The 18,857-nt window shown below is 38.7% G+C and overlaps 2 protein-coding genes and 1 long non-coding RNA gene across 3 annotated transcripts; 1 reads left to right on the top strand and 2 right to left on the bottom strand.

The window, feature by feature from the left end:
- Positions 1-134: 134 nt before the first annotated feature.
- On the bottom strand, positions 135-3,422 carry LOC110766158 (cysteine-rich receptor-like protein kinase 42). The gene is made up of 6 exons (XM_021969470.2): positions 2,364-3,422; positions 1,899-2,015; positions 1,443-1,796; positions 1,129-1,363; positions 860-1,013; positions 135-767 (listed from the first exon to the last, which is right to left on the bottom strand). The coding sequence occupies exons 1-6, from the start codon at positions 3,091-3,093 to the stop codon at positions 393-395; spliced, it is 1,965 nt and encodes a 654-aa protein (XP_021825162.2). The 5' UTR covers positions 3,094-3,422; the 3' UTR covers positions 135-392.
- A 1,397-nt stretch (positions 3,423-4,819) lies between these two features.
- On the top strand, positions 4,820-7,137 carry LOC110755674 (uncharacterized). The gene is made up of 4 exons (XR_002526524.2): positions 4,820-5,224; positions 5,333-5,390; positions 6,162-6,245; positions 6,795-7,137. It is a non-coding gene; the product is annotated as an uncharacterized LOC110755674 (long non-coding RNA).
- Positions 7,138-8,404: 1,267 nt separating this feature from the next.
- On the bottom strand, positions 8,405-15,917 carry LOC110762927 (polyribonucleotide nucleotidyltransferase). The gene is made up of 16 exons (XM_021965687.2): positions 15,442-15,917; positions 15,029-15,184; positions 14,745-14,915; positions 14,478-14,603; positions 14,236-14,397; positions 13,996-14,115; positions 13,482-13,619; positions 13,236-13,398; positions 12,418-12,543; positions 12,204-12,334; positions 11,643-11,862; positions 11,426-11,509; positions 10,789-10,868; positions 10,417-10,560; positions 9,623-10,270; positions 8,405-8,977 (listed from the first exon to the last, which is right to left on the bottom strand). Exons 1-16 carry the CDS (start codon positions 15,778-15,780, stop codon positions 8,873-8,875), a joined length of 2,913 nt encoding a protein of 970 aa, XP_021821379.2. The 5' UTR covers positions 15,781-15,917; the 3' UTR covers positions 8,405-8,872.
- Between the last annotated feature and the right edge of the window lie 2,940 nt (positions 15,918-18,857).

Raw genomic sequence — 18,857 nt, 5'->3', positions numbered from 1 at the left:
TTTTTGGAAATTTGGAAATCGGGTCCCTGGCAGCCACCTAATTCTTTTAATTTTGGAAATTTATCTGAAATTCAGAATATCCATCTGCAATTTCTCAATTCTGCTGTCCGGATGAGTAAACATGACAAACGATATATAAATATTTGATATTTTCTACTAATAGATAGATATAAGAACTCAACAGGCTTTTCAGGCCCAAAAAAAAACAAATAGAAAAACAGAGATGCACAGCTTTTTAGTGCACCATGGCATGTATGTATTGGTCTTTTGCCGCAATCTTCATTGTTAAAGTTAGCAGTCGCAGGATTCACAGAGATGAGTGAGCTGAAAAAGTTGCTAGCTGCCTGCCTGTGTACTTGAAAATGGAAATTGCCAATTGGGTTGGAATTTACTTATTGTGCAAAACTTGTACAGTTCTTGAAATCCGCATATGAGCTAGGCACGCTGGAGGACTCTGTGGAGGTGCAGGACGCTACAACTTTTGTTAATGCATTTGATACGGAGCTGTTTGCGCTATAAGATCTGTTAATTGTGCTGCCGCCTGTGGCATTTAGAAAAGGAGGCTGGTTTGGATTCGGTATTGCTGCCCTTTCTTTATTGGTCAGCATTGCAAGTACTTCAGCCATGGATGGTCTTAAAGCAACTGAAGCCTGCGTGCACAAAAGCCCAATTTGAAGCACTCTTGATGCTTCTTCTGCAGGAAAATCATCTCTCAAGCAAGGATCAACGGCTCTAGCTAGGTCATTCGATATGTAGAGTTTCCAAACCTGAGATCAAAATTAAAGTTTCAACATTACAATTTGGAAAATACAAGTCACACACACTCAGCTAATTGCTATGTCCAAAGTTCAAAACTTACCTTGTGTAAGAGTGAATCCGAGTCATCCCAGTCTTGTCTGAAGGTGCTGTTTCTCTTACCAGACACAATCTCTAGAACTAGCACGCCGAAGCTGTAAACGTCTGCTTTCTCTGTCAATTGCCCTTGAACAAGATACTCAGGAGCCATATAACCTCTGCACCACAATGTGATTTGATTTGCAGCATAATTAGAGATCAAAATGTTCAGAAGTTTGCTAAGTCGTATCAATCAAGTAAAGGACATGATGGAAGAGACTTGCTGAAACTTACAGCGTTCCGGCAATGCCAGTGCTAAGATGAGACTTGTCGGCAGCAAAACACCGAGCAAGGCCGAAGTCTGCAATCTTTGGGCTGAGATTCTCATCCAGAAGAACATTGCCGCTTTTTATGTCCCTGTGGATTATTCTTATTGTGGAGCCTTCGTGAAGATAGGCAAGCCCTTCAGCTGTTCCAACAATAATATTCAACCGCTCATTCCAAGTCAGAATCTGAACCTTGTTCTTATCTGCATATATAAATGGAGGGCATAAGGATCCACTTAATTTGTGAAAGATTTAAAAATCATGCAGAGAGAGGACGATTACCGAAAAGGAAGTGATCGAGGCTCTTGTTAGGCACATACTCATAAACCAGCAAACTCTCAGGGCCTTCAATGCTACAACCTAAAAGCTTGACAAGGTGCTTGTGCTGAATTCCACTGATTAAATTTACTTCATTGAAGAACTCATCTACCCATTGCCTGGTATTGTAGATCAATCTCTTAACCGCTACCGTTTTTCCATTTGGAAGAGTCCCCTTGAACACAGAACCACCTCCTCCTTGCCCAATTTTTCTAGAGGAGTTGAAATAATCTGTGGCCTTTTCAAGTGTTTCATACTTGAACTTCAAGCTAGAGTACTTGTTAATGCTTATTGAAGCCAACCCTACACCACTGCGCTCTGGATAAAGAATGTGAGAGAATATATGTTAAAATATTGTAGAAACAACGACAATTTTTCACAAGTAACCCATAGAAATATATAAATGTATTATGTATATACCTTGTTTAATCTGTACCAATTTTGCATAGCCTGCATAAGCAGCAAATAGAGACAGCAATATGAAGGCAGCTGCTGCCAAAACCACTGCTATGATGATTCCTCTACTTACTGACAACCCTGAAAAAGAAAATATGCAAATCAGATTTTGAGTTATAAAAAATATTTTAAAAAAAGACAGCTTTGGTAATACAATAACACTATCAATTGAACAAAGTCAAACTTTTTATTTTCTGTTTGGTCACCCAGAAAAGCGAAAATAGAGAAACTGAGGTTTGATTTCACAAATTTGAGTTTGTGGAAAAACAACAGAGGTTATGGGATTCCTCTGCAACCAGACAGAGTCCCTCTGAAGCAAGAATATGATCCAACCTATGCTAAAAAATATTAATTTAGTTCATAAACCCCTGAAAATAAAGACCTTTAAAAAGGGAAAAAAGAAGAAGAAAAAGGGTTATATTATATTACCATGACCATGATCTGCCATGTAGAATTTCTCAGTTGAATACCTCAAATAACACCCAGCATTCAAAGCCCTCCCTTCCTTCTTTGGTGCACATCCCCTCACTGCCTCACCTCCTTTCTCCAAGCAAGCTCTGCACCCATCACGCCCTACAGTTTTCCAACACTGAGCCAGAGCATAAACCGACCCTTTCACTTGTGCCACCCCAAACCCACCATTGTCAACAGCAGCCTTAGTAACATTACGAATCGCAAATCCGACATTCTTCACAAACTCCATTCGATCTTCATTTTCAAGCTCTTGTTTTGATGACGAGCTGCAGATCACGGCGTCACGAGAAGGGTCTGTGGGTTGTTGGTAGAAGCTGTAGTTATCATAACGGAGGTAGCAACCGTCGAGAAAAATGGTAGCGGAAAGGGAGGGGAGGCAGCGAGGGATCTTAGTGCGACAAGCGGCGTAGCAGAGGAGGCAGTCAGTGTGAGAGAGGTCTTGGAAGCATTGGGCTAAGCCGTACATGGGCGGCGTGGAATTAACAAAGTGGGTGCCCCAATGGTGGGTGGTGATAAGCTGGGAAAGGCTTTCCATTTCTTTGACAAAAGCGGGGATGATGCTGGTGTTTGGTGGAGGTTTGAGAGTGCCACAGGAGAGTGCTACTTGGTTGGTTCTTGGATCTGAGAGAGAAACAGAGAAAACCAAGAAGAAGAAGATGACCCATGTTGTGGTTTTGGCATACATGCCTGTCTCCCTCTGGATATGTGGGAATCGCAAAAATGCAGAGCATAAATTGCACTAATAATTTGGGTTTAATTTACAAGTTTGAATTTCTGGGTTGAATTTGAAAGCTAACAAAATGTGATTTTGTTGGCGGAAAAAGCTTAAATTAGTGTGACAAAGTGAGTGAGATGACGTGCTTATCGTCTTCTTTCTTCTTCTTCTTCTTCAATGTTTGGAGTTGGTGGTAGTTGCAGGTATAGTCTATAGAGCCTACAGCTTCCACCCACCCAACCAAGTATGCCAGTTTTGGGTCCTCTCCATCGCCATCTTCATAAAAGAGAGAAAAAAGAGAAGACCAAATTGACGTGTTCATCTGAAAATAAGCTTTCACAGACGCACCGTCTTGGTGGGGCCCCTTGTTGGACTTGCACCTGCATTATTTTACAGGTCGGTCATATTGCTGCCATGTGGAGTCTCCTTGTTTGTGGGATACTTTCTTGAATTCACTTCTTTCTTTTTCTGAGTCCAAACCAAACGGCGACCATCTTTTTGGCTGGTGGATTATTTACATATGAACACAGAACAGCTTTTACGGTTGGGCACACACGAAACTCTACTCTTCAGAAACGTGTATCCAAAAATTAATCATTACTAAATCGTGGAATATGAACAACTAATGTGAGATCCTGTGCTTTTGGGACTACTCTTTTCTTTCTTTCTTACTTCCTTGAGCCGGATACTCGAAATTTTCAATATAATGACACGTTATTCATCATTGTAAATGAATTCTGCAAGACACTTTCTTGTAATGTCAACCTATATATGACATTTTGTTTGAAGGGTTAAGAAGTTTGGGTTTTGAGCACTACTGATTTTCATTTGGCGGCTAAAAAGATAAAAAACAAGAATGATGAGCTATAAATGCAATGTTTAAGGGTTATCCACCTTCTGAAACAAAATTTTACTACATATATGTATGGCATTTAAAGTTTAGTATACAAAAGTCTTCATACCTTTTTAATATGGAATCTTGAGCTTTTTGGAAAAATAGGCCTCAGTGGTTGCGTTGTCTTTGTCTGTTACATGACATCACTTCCTTTTCATGCCTTTCGATTCAAAATCAGTTGAGGATGATGACTTTCAGCCACCCAAAATTTACTCTCTTTTTTTCAGAGGCTTATGCCTTAGAAAAATAGAGGAGCTAAACTCTTGTAGCTAACTAAGTTTGAAAACAAAGACCTGTTGCTTAAGTTTGAAAAACAAAGTTCTTAGCACATAACACATAACAAGTTGGCTAATCGGTATAGACCAGTGAAAAAAGGGCTTTGATTTGTAGACAAGAGGTCTCATCAAGTTTGAATCCTAATGATACCTTAGTTTTGTGTGTGTGAGAAATCCCCCTCCACTTTAGTGATTATCGCTTGTAAAAAAAAAAATTGTAACAAGTTTGATAAAAAAGTTTTGGAAGTTTGGGTTTGAATTTGGACTAGATTGTAAGTAAATTCAGACTGAGTCCAAGAGGAGAGAAGAGATGCATTACATGAGCGAGCTGCAGCAACGTGTGACTTCGAGCTGAAATGAAATCTGAAAAGTCGATACTGTCCTTATTCTTCTTTATAAACTAGCATGGCAGAAACGACATTGTCCACTTTTTATATTCGCGAATTGACCCCGGATCCTTTTGTCTTATCTGCAAGTATTGTTATTTGTTATTTGTCATTTGGTCCTTTTGCAGTTCAGGACCATATTTGGCACTTCAAACGTGTCAGGAGGAGAAATAATACAGACACTATCCAGCTCGTTCGAACTACTGACTCGCTCATTCTCCATGCGAATTCTAACCCTCACCTCAACCAAAATCTCAAACCCTTACCCTAACCCTAATCCTAACCTTCCATTCTAACATGGAGAGGAGAAGGAGGTCAGTCCTCTGAGTCATCGATGCACTTGATTGCCAATTCGTGTTTCGACCTCGCACCTTCGTCTGTATGGCTTCAATTTCGGCGAAAGAAGGAAGAGTTCGGAGATCCGAAATCTTGGATGCACAGGAATATAAGCGACCTCCTCCCTTCAAGGTCGAGCTCAAGTAAAGCCACCGCATGATGAGAAGCGCAGGCCCCTTCCTTACTTAGCTGCGAGCGAAGATGTTCAGGTGAATTTTTGAATTTCTGGCTCGATAATTGATTATTTTTTCCTTCGTCTGTTCTCCGAGATTCTTGGTGGGACTTACAGTTTTTGTTTGTGTTTATTGCAAGGTTAGCGATGGCGCATTTTCTCAGATGCCATGCTTACGAGAGTTTTGGGGCACGAGACAATAGGTTAGTTGCAGTGTTCATTGTTACTATTTCTTGAATTTTCTCGTTTGTCTAAACTATGTGTGGCCAATTTTCGGTGATGTGCGTTCCCCCTTTATCTTATTTAATGAGAAATGTCCTGTCTGATGCATTGTAAGTAGTGTGGTTTGGTTTCTCATTCCAAAGCAGAGCACACATTGCATTGTACTTTGATTTGAAAGTGCCAAGTTGTTTATTGGATGATATGTGTTTAGCTGCAATCCTAAATCCTTTCGTGTTTACTGTGTAGAGTTAGTAAGAGAAGTATTAGAATATTTGAAGCAATTATGTGAACTACATCACAGAAGCAATTATGTGAATAGCATCACAAAAGCAATTATGTGAATAGCATCACAAAAGCAACCATGTGAAGCATCTTCTGTGACTCTTATTTCATTTCTATATGTAGGGTATAGAGTTAAATAGTTTTGATAAATACTGACCCTGATAAGTGGGCTTTCAGTAACAGTTATAGCCGCGGGAAGATGATAATGGGCATAATTTTGTCTGCTATCTCTCATTTGTGAAGTAGGACAGTGCTTAAAATGAACGTCCGTCATATAGCATATGGGCATACAGTAATGTGTATTTTCACCTATACCTTTATGTGACAAATTCGCTAACTTGGCATGTCATTCCATGATTGATTTCGATGAGCATCTAGGACTGACCCAGTATATTAATTTGTAGTTGCATCTACTCATGCTGATAATTTCTTTGAGGATGATCTGATGGTTGCTTTATACCTGGTGACAGTTTTCTACCTGGTGACAGTTTTCTACCAGTCTCCCTTAATACACATTATCAGCAGCTCGGAGGAGTCTGAAGAACCTCTGTCAGGTAAACAGTAAAGTTGAGCATCACTCTTTGCTGTTGTTTGTTATATTTATATATATATATATATATATATATATATATATATATATATATATATATATATATATATATATATATATATATATATATATATATAATATAACTTTGTTTAAATCTTGTGACCGTTTGTGATTTGTACATTTTTGAATTTGTTGATTCTGATCCTAAATTGCTGTTTGGCCGAACCTTATGTAAGCATCTTATTTTATGTGCACTATACTTTCCCAGATTAGTTCAGAAGTTTGGCTTTTTATTCTTTTCCCTTGAACCTGAGTTTGGCCTTTTATAATGAGCAAAGATGGTGTTTGTTTTATCTGTCTTTTGTCACGAATTGGCAAATAGCTACATGCTGGAAATTTGCGGAATTGTAGACAACTAATTCCTGCATATTATTTTTGCTACATGCTGGAAAAATTGCAGAATTGTGGACTAATAATTCCTGCATATTATTTTTGCTACATGCTGGAAAACTTGCGGAATTGTGGATTACTAATTGCTGCATATTATTTTCAGGTTGGGAAAGAGCAACAGAGACTTGACATTGTTGATATGATATTGTTCCTCAACAATTGAGGGTGATGATATGATATTGTTCCTCAACAATTGAGGATCACCCTGTACCGACCTCAAGTCCTCAAGTTGTGAATGGTGATGGCAAAGATACTGGAGACCACTTACAAGTTCCAACATAATTATAGGGTCTGAATGTTTACCTCTTACTTTTAACGAATAGATAGAAGCTTTCCTATTAATTTTCGTTTTCTGACTAAATCATTTCTACCTTAGCTAGCCTCTTCGAATTATTTTCTGGACTGGGTAATTTCATCAAGAATTTAAAGAGTTTATTTGGTCTGAACTTTGGCCCGACTGGTGGAATTAGCAGATCCAAACTCCTCATTGTGGAGGGAGGCCTTGTTGAGCTATGCTAGCCCATCAAATTTCGCTCATGAGATTGCAAGAATTCTATAGTGAGGGCCGATCTTGTTGTTGGATCAAATTGGTTAGTTTGATCCAACGGTTAAGAGATAGGACCTTATCTAAGGGCCTTAGATAAGACCCTCACTATAAAATGACTGGATGCTATTATTAAAGGGTCCATTTCGGTTTGGCAGGACAAAATGTTTTCAGACCCAACTGGGCCAGGCCTTCTGCCCTTCCGAATTTATTTAATTTTTGCAAGCACCGGTACTGAGCTACTGACAATGAGCCCCATTTCGATCCTCTTTCTTGGGCTACAGTTTGGATCCCTATACTTTCATCCCTAGTTTATTGTCGATCCAATTTGGTCTTACCGTTTTGTGCCTGAAGTTATGGCCATTCAATTTGAAATTAATTTACCCAACCAATCTCTAGAACACTTCAAGTTTCTTTTGGGCCCCGAATCCTAGACCATCACGTTTAACCCCACTAATTTTGACATGCGGACCAAATTAATTTGCTCAAACGCCCAATCGTTTTCTTTCTGCGCCTGTTAGGGACGAATTTTGGGCCAGATTTAACATTACTGGGCCGACTTCTGGTTCTGATTTTAGGTTATTGGTCCGACTTCTAGGCTTGTTTGGGCTGACTTTTGGGCCTTTTATACGTTATTGGGCCTACCTATGGGTCTGACTTCACGTACTGGGCCGAATTCAGGGCAAGTTTTGACATTATTGGGCCGTGATCTGGGCCTGATTTCACGTTAGTGGGTCGACTTTGTGGCCTTTTTTGTTGTTGGGCCGACTTCTGGGCCTAATTTGACGATACTGGGCCGTTTATGGGCCTGATTTCACTTTATTGGGCCGACTTTTGGGGCCCTTTTCACTTTATTGGGCCTATCTCTGGGCTTGATTTGACGTTAGTGGGCCTGATTTGACATTATTGGGCCGTCTTAGGAGCCCGATTTAAAGTTATTGGGCCCACTTTCTGGGCCTCTTGTCATATATTGGGCCGACTTTTAGGCCCTTTTACGTTATTATGCCGACTTCTGGGCCTTAATTGACGTTATTGGGTAGACTTTTGGTCCTGTTTCCACAATTATTGGGTCGACTTCTCGGGCTTTTACTTTATTGGGCCGCCTTCTGGGCCTTAATTTGGCCGTTATAGGTGTGCAATTTCTACTTTCTTGCCAAGAGTCTAAGCTCAAATAATAAATCGTCTTCCGATATGTTACATTTGTTTCTCAATGCCAAGAGTTTGCTTGGACTTAGCTTGGGTACTCTTCGGGCTCAAAGATTTGTTTAGGCTTCTTAGCAGCCCAATTACACTTCGTCAGCGGATGCAATCCCTGAATAATGGAATAGCGGGAAAAAAAAAAACCAAGGAATGACAAGCCGGTAAAATATGTACAAGAGAAGTCTATGAAAGAGAAAAAAGAAATAGAGAAAACTGGGGCCATGCTTAGCTAAAACATGACACCAAATTCACGGAAACCAGTTCATGAGCTACCGTTCCTGGCATTTCGAAATATGAACAGTGGTTTCAAGATATTATCTTCCAACCAGCTTGTATGAAACCTGCAGAAGCTTCTAGGTAGTTGTTTGGCTAGACGACCGTCTCTATTCTGCCACTGGATGATTGCCTTGACAGTCATCTACGTGACAAAAACATTGCTACTCATCATCCACCAGGGACATTACTGGAATCCCCTTGCTAGAAAAACTTACACACACAACTTGTAACTCATCATCGACTTCGAAGTCATTCTTACCATTGGTCTGCACGGCAAAACAAAGGTTAGTAAATATGTCACTTATAAAAAGGGGCATATTTTCCATCGGACCAAAATAAAATAAAAACAACTCTTTTCGTTGAGTTCATGGTCATCTCACGCCATTAAATGTGAGGCAAAATAATGTACCATAACCTAGGCTGATCATTCTAGCTAATTGCATGTACCTGTTTTTCAATCTTCCCTTGGATGATAAACTAAAGATGCATCAGTACGCAATAATAACCGAAATTTTTTACTGCTTCCACACGACAGACTAGTCTTTCCCACAAGAGTGAGCAGTGGAAAATATATCGTGCCAAAGGGAGAGTAAAGGCGATCTTACTCCCACTTATAGACTGAGCGACTGAGATGGATGAGTGACATGAATCAGAACTGTATTGAGCAACAGGCTTAGACAACAAAATGTGGATATTTAGACAAATGAGTGGCAAGGCAACATATGGAAATGCCTGAAAGATGACCATACTAGCAAGAAAAGATTCTTGTAACCAAAACCAAGGTACAGTATGAAGGCTTGAATACAATCTAAGGGAGTGGGTGTTGGGTAACTACTAGGAAGGAATCTAATTATTCACCCAAAGAAAAAGAAAAATACTTCTCTGTCCTATAAAAACAAGATGGCACATACCTCAAACCGATACATTCCTCGAATTCCCCCACCTAGGTCAAGCACCAATCCCCCCGTGCGGATCTGATAAACCTTGGCAGTAACCTTTGTTCCTATCTTCAGAGTTTTTGCAGTTACAGGGCTTCTAACTTCAGTTTTATCTCCTTCCTTCTGTAAGAAAGATTTTGACATCTTATCATTAATAGTTTGAAGGAGACCAGACTTAGCAAGTACTGAACTATCTTGATGGAATGTTTTTGGCTTGTGATCTGTTTCCGAAGCACCAACAGGCCTAGAAGTAGCTTTAGAATTCTGAACCAAACCAGCAGATTTTTCTTCCTCGTCACACTCTGCTGCACTTCGAATTAGAATTGGTGGACTAGAAGTAGAGGCATTAATGCCTCCAGCTTCATATTTGCTCGCTGGCAATTTCTCAGATATAGAGCTCTGATTTTGTTGTCCATTAGACGAAAGGTCTCCAGCAGCTGCCCAAATACTAGGTGCTTCTTTGGTGGATGAAACAGATTCCTCAACCACATTATTTGTCTCAGATCTAGGTCGAGGTAAAGTAGCTTTAAGGGATAATTTAACGTTACCGCGAACATCCTGGCCTATGCATATCAAGGAAAGCTGCTGCCCAATAGATACCACGTCTGAAACCCGAGAAACCTGATTAAAAAAATGCTATAAATGTCACGAAGAAATAGAAAAATCTCACGTCCTGTAATACATATAAAGTTGTTCCATAAACATTTTTATACAGAGAGGGTGTGGGGAGGAATCAGTATTCTAAAGCAATGCATTGTTCTACGTACTGGTTCATGCGACAACTCAGAAATGTGCAGAAGGCCTTGCTGACCACCATTAAACTCCACAAATGCACCATATTCCTTGATTGAAGATACTCTTCCTTTATAGATCCCACCAATTTCGATCTCACGCCCAAGTATGAAATCAACCTGAAGGACAGAATAAACCAATAAAGACACCTCAACACAAGATATGAGAGAGAGAGAGAGAGAGAGAGAGAGAGAGAGAGAGAGAGAGAGAGAGAGAGAGAGAGAGAGAGCCCAGAGGCACTCAAAGATGCATTAGGTTTATAAAGCTTTGAATGGAATTCAACGCCATAGAAAAACAACAATTTAATCAACTCAAGAAATATAATAGCTGATTGAGTGGCAAAATACCTTTTCCAGTACTTTTTCCATTACAGATTGATTCTTAGCAACTATGGTGAGTGTTCCATCACTTACAGAGATCCGTGCACCTGAGATCAACAGAACTAACTATCAGAGATAAAGCCTGAAATATATATTTCTCAATAAACAAAATTTTGTTTAAATGGAGAGAAATAAAGAGTGGGTCAAGCAACTTCCTGAAAGAAATAAGCAGCAATTGTCGAGTTAATCAATATACATAAAGTTTATATCATGGACACTCTGATGGCATAAAAAACTTGCGCATAACATAATAATCAACCAGAAGGAATTTTTTTAAAACAAATCCCATCAAGAACATGCACATAACATAAATACATGAAGATGAAAACAAAATAAACGAAAACCAAATTCCATGAGATGGTTGAGGTAAGTACTACAGCTGTAGACTGTCTTCCCTATGTGTTTTAGGAGTGAAAACATTATATAATGTGCCCAAACTACAGGGCTGACAAAACCAAATGACTCTGAATATAGATAACAAAAGTAAAATCCAAAGGCCAGATAATATTATCAACAGAAAGGGCTCAATAATTTGTAAGAAAGAAGTGCAAAACATTCTTGTTTCTTTATGGATTAAAAATAAAGAGAGAGAAAAGAATCACACCCGTTTCATCTTCAATTTTTCTTTTTAGAGCACCAAGGGGGCCAAGCAAGCGACGAAGTGCATCATTACTGTACTTCAAGGTAGCTGCACCAGCAATCTTAAATCTTGAAGCTCAATACACACACACACACACACACACACACACAGAGACAGATATATATATATATATATAACTGGTTAAAAACAAAAGACAAAAGAACTAAGTTGAAAACTCAACCTAATCGAGGAGAATTTCTATCATCTTGAGTGCGTGGCACGCTGATCTCTCTCTCCATGTGGTCAAGTATTTGAATGCGACCTTTACGTGCAGGCTCTAAGCTTTCACAAATAATATCTAAAGGAATTCCAGCAGGTTTTATATCCAACTGAATTGCTGTAATTCCTCTTTGCGTGCCAGCAATTTTGAAGTCCATGTCCCCCAAATGATCTTCCAGACCCTCAAAAAATTAAATAAACTTCTAAGTTGACTAATAATATAAATAAAACATAGATATATTGGTATAATTCGTAAAATCTGGAATCAGAAACCCACAAGTAGTAGTTATAAAGCTTTGGCTATAAATTCTAAAATATTCAATTTAAAACACAATGGAGAAATAAACCAAAATAAAAATAAAAATGAGACATGCATAACTGAGAAAGAAAATGAAAAAGTGAAAGTCTGCATATGGCATTTAAAGGCAAATTCAGTTTGAGAAATAACGGAAATCATTGACTATTTTCATAAGGCCACCATGCAAGAGGTAAAACTCAACATAAAGCCAAGTAAAAATCTCACCAGAATATCAGTCAATATACGGTAATCCTTTATTGAGCCAGTTGATTGATCAACTTCACTAACAAGACCTACTGAGACACCAGCTACATGTTCGCGCAGTGGAATGCCAGCATCCATCAAAGCCATACTGCCTACAGAAACCAAATAAAATAACTATAATTAAATCACAGAAAGATTGGCAATAGCTACTACTGCAGTAAACTGAAAAGAATACCTCCACAGACAGTTGCCATTGATGTCGAACCATCAGACGCCATTACTTCAGAATTGATACGGACAGTATAAGGAAAATCATCTTCAGGAGGTAATACAGCAAGGAGAGCTTTCTCCGCCAGAGTTCCTATTCATTCAAAACCAACTACAAATTTTTATAATTATTAACTTGTTTAACAATTATCATTTCTATTTCTACTCTAGAAGGTAAAACTTCTATGTCATTAAGAAAGTTGTGCATTTACACATAAACATCTAGGAATTCACTTATCTATATCCTAAACCACTTATCTAGGTCCTAAAACGTCTGATGCTAGATTGAAAACGACAATTAATAAATCCATTTATGTAAAACTATCACAGGCATTTCACTTCAGTTTAAAGTGAGCCTAGATCCCACTGTTGCTTTGGTAAATGGAAATAAATCAACAGGGAAAACAATATACATATTTAGACAGTTGCTAAATCAAGTGTGACGTGGGCACAGGTTATTGCAACCATCAGACTCCAAAAAAGGATGCAGTAGCATCCCTTTCAGATGCATGTGGCAGTGTTTCCTTCTTGGGCTTCATGACCCCATACAAACCATATACCATTATGTATGAAGTATGTACAATCATATTATAGCAATTGCATTCTTACTTGGGCTTTAGAAAACACAAACTAGGTATAAGTCCAGCCGCATAAATTCAATAAGATATTAAAGCTAAAAAAAAGTAAACTCAAGCAACCACTAGGCCCAAAGCTTAGAGCAGACCCACAAGGCAAAGTGAAAAATTAAAATCACATTGCTCCATTTAGCGAGTAGGCAATGATTACCGTGACCAACTTCACGCCTGTTCAAGCCACCTCGTTTACCGACTTCATTTATACAGAATGGCGGGAAGCTGTAGTGAAGCATGAAGCGTTTTTTTGGGGGACCAACAATAGACTCCAAGCGTTGAGCATCACCAGGTGCCCCAAGTGTTACGGTACAAAGAACCTGTGTGTAACACCAAATATGTACCGAGAGTTGGAACAAAGTTTTAAACACTTCAAAATCCAGTATTTTAAATGCATACTGACCTGTGTGTCTCCACGATTAAAAAGCGATGATCCATGCAGCATAGGCAAATTACCAGCTTCGCAATACAAAGGCCTAACTTCATCAAGACGCCTCCCATCAAGTCTGAATCCTTCTGCAATAATTCTTCTACGGACAACCTAATATTTTTTAAATTAAACATAATGAAAGATGTGAGAACTAAAAGAGAAAATGTGCCTATTCCTCTGTGTGTGTGTGTGTGTGTGTCGCAGAAGAATACAACTAAGAAAATAAAGAGAGTCAGCCGGCAGCTCCTAATAGAAAACCTAACTACCTAATTCAGATAAATGCCTATCCCAAAATCAAATTTCCAATGCCATATTCCATTTATCATATAATAGGTCGTAACTTGTTAAGTATAATGGAAAATGTAGAGGTTCTTGAAGATAAAGATACGACGAAGGTGAAGGATGCTCACAGACGTACAATATGAAAGTAATCAAGACAAGGAAAAAGATACTGAATTCTGTTTAGCTTCATTTTGGCATGGCTTACCTTTTTCCTCACTGTGTCTACTGCCTTCGGTAAAAGTCTCAAGCTTTCTTCATCACACTCTTCTTCAAGTACTTTTTTCACATCTTGCGTGATATTCTCTAGGGCCTCTCCGCGTTCAAACTGGAAGTCAAAGTATTCCACAATTTGAAACCCAAAAGAAGACACAATACAGAATTACCATGCATGAAGAGAAGGAATTCAAAAAGAAACAGACGATGTACACATATAGATGACATGCACCTTGCCATATGTAGGATCAGTGAAAACAGCTTCTATAGGAGCTTCTGCCAATTTACCAACTTTCTCCAATGTTCTATCTGGCATCATTGACAATTTATATTCCTTCTTGTGCTTACCAGCTTTAGCAGCCAGTTTGATTTGAGGTTCAATATACTTAACTGCCTGAAATCACAGTCCAGTTTCTTAGTAGAATTCCATAAATAAAGAGACTTCACAAAATCGTTGCAGGTTTCATGACTTACCTCAGGATGAGCCAATCTTAACCCAGCTTCTAGATCTTTTTCTGAGATCTCACGAGCCTGCACATCAATCATTAAGGTTTTGTCCCTCGTACAGGCATACACTAAGTTGAGATCACTTAAGCTAAGCTGCATTTATACACAATAAGGACCAATCAGATGAAGTGAGTTTGTGTGAAAAAAGTATTTAGAGCCATAAAAACGATATCACAAGAAAATATGTGGATATTTGCGGTTGAAAGACATATAAGAATCGCTAGTAAGCATTACCTCATCCATAGTTGGGTTAACAATAAACTGCCCAGAAATCCTGCCTATACGAATCACTCCAATGGGGCCAGCCCAAGGAATATCTGATAACATAAGTGCAGCAGATGTAGCATTAGCTGCCAGTACATCTGGATCTTGTTTTCCATCAGAGGAAAGAACACTCGCTGTTACCTATATATGAACATCAGGAAATGCATATTCAGAGACCAGAGACCATTATTGCCGCAAAAGAGTACCAATCATAAATATAAAAAACAACCTAAACCTAAACCGTAACACCATACCTGAACCTCATGGTAAAACCCAGCAGGAAATAGGGGACGTATTGGTCGATCAATGATACGACCACACAATAGTTCACGCTCTTTTGGCGCCCCCTCCCTTCGCATGAATGTGTTCGGAATAACACCTTGGGCGAATTGCTTCTCTTGATAATCAACCTTACAGTATGCAATACGCCAAAATGCAATATGAACCACAAGGTGATTAATAAAAAAGCATGCAAAAAGAACATGACCGCATGAAAGAGACCGTATTGAAACAGAGGCCCTTCCTAGAATCATAATCGCCATATTATCAAATAGAAGTTTTACCCATTAACTGATACTACGATCAGTGTAACTTCAAACAATTGAAGAATTTATGCATTCGACATAAAGAAATTAATACGAAAATGTAAGTTGAATTAGAGACATACAGTTAGGGGCAAAAAATCACGAACGGCGTCGCCTTTGGCAGCGGCCACGGTGGATAAGACTTTGGTCTCTTCCATGCCTAAAACGACGGCCCCGTTAGCGAAGCGAGCGATCTTTCCGGATTCAAGTGTAATTAAGCGATCTCCGATTTCAAATTCTTCTTTGAAAGTCTCGAGTACCTTGGTGCCGGCGACGGGGGATTCAGGATCGAGTTGCCGCTGCGACTGAGACGAGAAGCCCATGCGGCCGCTGCAAATTGTTCGGAACCCTAGGGCTCGCCATGTGAGAAAGTGAGGGAGATTGTTGAGCAGTGGATTGGCTCGGTTAGCCATGGACGCCATGGCGGTTGTGGAAATGAGAAAGAGAGAGAGTGAGAGAGAGCTGTCGAGGGTTTAGGGTTTAAGAGTTTTAGCGCGGGATCGAAAACTGATAAGTGAGGGAGTGGAAAGTGGAAAGTTTTTTTTTTGATGAAAGAAAGTGGAAAGTTTTACCCCCAAAAAAGGAGGAGAAAAATAGCCTGTTTATTAACGGATTGGACTGTTGAAATGAAAATGATCTTTCAAAAAAGGGCCTGAATTTGATGAGAAGGCCCAAAACTAAGATGAATCTAAGACAATTGTTCTGGGCCCGCTTGTTTTGGTAACATATATAGCTATAAAACCCTAATTTAAGGGTATTATTTTCGACGTGGTAGCTTCGTCTTTAAAAAATAAAATTTAAAACAACGTCATACTAAAAAGTCTTAATAAAATATTACATAACTAACATGTTTCATTTATCACTTTTTATACGAGTCATATTATGAGGAGGAATTCGAAGGCATGATATCAGGTGAATAAGTAACTGCTCTTAACTACATCCTCTTGCAATAGCCGGTCAAATAGTGTGTTTATATTTCATAATCTTTTATGTTTGGGTCGAGGATGAAATTCTCTGAAATACCTATACGTAATGTATCTGCTTATGTATGTATGCTTAGTGAATAAAGCTTCTATTCCAACCCAAAAGAAGAAACAAACAAACAAATATTGCATAACCAATGTGTGTTTCATTGTAATTAAAAATAATAATAAAACATAAATTGTGCTTATTCGGAAAATAGAAAGATATAAAAATTTGAAAAACAAAAAACTACAAATGCAGCATGCCCACGTGGTGAAGAAGAGTAAACAAAAGCTACCGGACAAGGTGAGAAGCTATATATCTGGAGTTAGAATCACATCTGACAATAAGGAGAAAACGAATCTAGGCCACAAGAAGCTCCTGGTAGACTGAGCCGTGAAAATCCAAGAAAAATAAAAAAGCAAAAGCCCATTTTGTTGCTGAATTCACTTGTTCCATTTTTGTTGTTGAGTCTTTTTCTATGATAACTGGGTTTCTCTGGTTTGCTGGGTTTTTGCAAACTCACGAGCCCAAGAGAATGTCTGTCTTTGTTTGTATTATTACAATTTTGTGGGGTAGTGTCACTGTCCCTCTCCGCTGGCGGCTACAGAGAGATAGTAAATATATATATCCACAGTTGGGAAAAGGATATCTCCTTTGCTGCTGCTGCTTTCACCTCACACACATTTTTAAATGCAGCAAAAGAGAGGTTGGATTTGTTGTTTTGCCAGTGAACAGTCAGACCAACCAAAGGACCTTTTTCTTGGCATCTTCTTGTTTAATTTTATGTCCTTTTCTCTGATTTCTAAAGGTTTCTCTAATCAAATTTCCATCTCAATCAAAGGGTTGTTTGTGACAACTCACTCTTCCTTTTTCTTTTATTTTTGCAGCATTTTTTTTTTCCAACTTTTCAGTTTTGCCACAGAGCCAGTGGTGGGGCTTTGATCTTTATGCAACAACACAAAAAGATTGATTACTTACTAGAAACATTTCTTTTGTTCATGTAAATGCAATGCTTCCATTCATTTATTGTTTCCTTTGGTCCTTTCTCTGCCAAGAATGAAGGCCAGAATCCAAGAACAGGTCCAAAAAGGAAAGGAAACTAAAATAAAATAAAATAAAAGAAATTCTCATAGCATCTACGTATGTCATATTTCTCAGTCAAATTAGAAATGAACTGTAATTATTAAAAGAACAGAACTTGGAAGTAAAATAAATATAAACAGAGAGAGTACAATTGGAATGGAACAAAACAAGTTATTGCTAGAAAGTTAGACATATATAAGAATGATCATAGCTGCAGAAGCTGAAGGAGCTTTCACGCATGAAAACTGAGCAAGCATGCTGCTGTTCAAGTCAAGGCCCAGCTGGGGCCTTGAGTGAGCTCACCTTCACCTGTTGTGGAGTGGGTTTGCACCATTTGGTGTGATTCTCTTCTGTTCTTCATCAGCAGCTGGGAGTGATCTGAAGAAGCCATGGTTGCTAAATCTTCTGTGCTTCAACTTTAAGTTTCTTCTATTCCCAGAGCTATTCTGGTTGCTGCTTCTGTAGTTGAAGTTCCATATCTTGAAGAAAACACTCCCTGATGATGAGCTTGGCCTTGAAGAATATTGCTTCAACTTGGATTTGGTTCTAACATGTTCCATTAACACCCCTTCCAATAATAGCACAAACACGATCAAAATTGCAATTTTTGATTTGTTGTACCTCATATTTTTCGCTTAAGCTACACTCTAGTTTTGTGCTGCTGCTTCACACGAATGGTGAATGCAAATTATGGATTACACCACACTTCATAAATATCTCTCCCTCTCTCCCTCTCTCTCTCTCTCTCTCTCTCTCCTTCTCAGGCGTACTTATAGATGGGTGGAAGGATTATCAAATCAACTGAGACAGATACAGTTGGTGGGACTGTAAAGAGACATGTCACTAGACTGCCTTCTTTTATTCAGAAAAAGGGGAAGAAAATATTCCATAGATATATAAGATTTTGAAAACCGAGCTATTATTGAAAAATTACACTTCAATTTGAAAGAATGCAAAATCAATATTTTCACGTTCCCAAAATACAATACCCAACTTATATATATATGTGAAATTTCAAAATCTCATATATAGTTTCAACATTTCTTAAAGACGAGAGAAACCTAAAAAATATATTGTTTATACTTAATAATCGATTTTTTATTTATTTATAGAATTAGCCCAAATTTAAAGATTGTATCTTGCAAATCATGCATGTAAATGCGAGTTAGGCCAATTAGCGAGAAGGTTACATCTTGCAAATTATACATGCAGACGCGGGTTAGGCCAATTAGCGTCAGTAGTGTGCATATGGCTTTACACCCCGAGTTCAAAAATTTCTTTATAAATTAGGATAATTTAGAATATCACATTGTTATAGTAAAAATAAAAAAATAGCAAGTCAGGCATCGGGATGGTCTTTGCGGGTCTAGTGATTGTCGAGCCCAAGGCTTAATGATGGGCCTTTTAGACCTGGGACCACGACGCCAACCCGCCAGCCCGTCAGGCAGAT

The sequence above is a fragment of the Prunus avium genome, chromosome 3 (assembly GCF_965620075.1).
Source record: "Prunus avium chromosome 3, drPruAviu1.hap1.1, whole genome shotgun sequence".
NCBI classification, from domain to species: Eukaryota; Viridiplantae; Streptophyta; class Magnoliopsida; order Rosales; family Rosaceae; genus Prunus; species Prunus avium.
Note: the sequence above shows the minus strand (reverse complement) of the source record. Positions and strands in the feature narration are given on the sequence as shown.

What these genes read in the sequence shown, in the direction of transcription:
- LOC110766158 (XM_021969470.2), bottom strand. Translation starts at nt 3,093, where the DNA reads ATGTATGCCAAAACCACAACATGGGTCATCTTCTTCTTCTTGGTTTTC. An exon ending in ATTGGTACAGATTAAACAAG is followed by an intron (nt 1,797 to 1,898) that starts GTATATACATAA and finishes TTCTTTATCCAG; the next exon opens with AGCGCAGTGGTGTAGGGTTG. An exon ending in CGGATTCACTCTTACACAAG is followed by an intron (nt 768 to 859) that starts GTAAGTTTTGAA and finishes TTTTGATCTCAG; the next exon opens with GTTTGGAAACTCTACATATC.
- LOC110762927 (XM_021965687.2), bottom strand. Translation starts at nt 15,780, where the DNA reads ATGGCGTCCATGGCTAACCGAGCCAATCCACTGCTCAACAATCTCCCT. An exon ending in TAAGATTGGCTCATCCTGAG is followed by an intron (nt 14,398 to 14,477) that starts GTAAGTCATGAA and finishes CTGTGATTTCAG; the next exon opens with GCAGTTAAGTATATTGAACC. An exon ending in CTGAGTTGTCGCATGAACCA is followed by an intron (nt 10,271 to 10,416) that starts GTACGTAGAACA and finishes TTTTTTAATCAG; the next exon opens with GTTTCTCGGGTTTCAGACGT.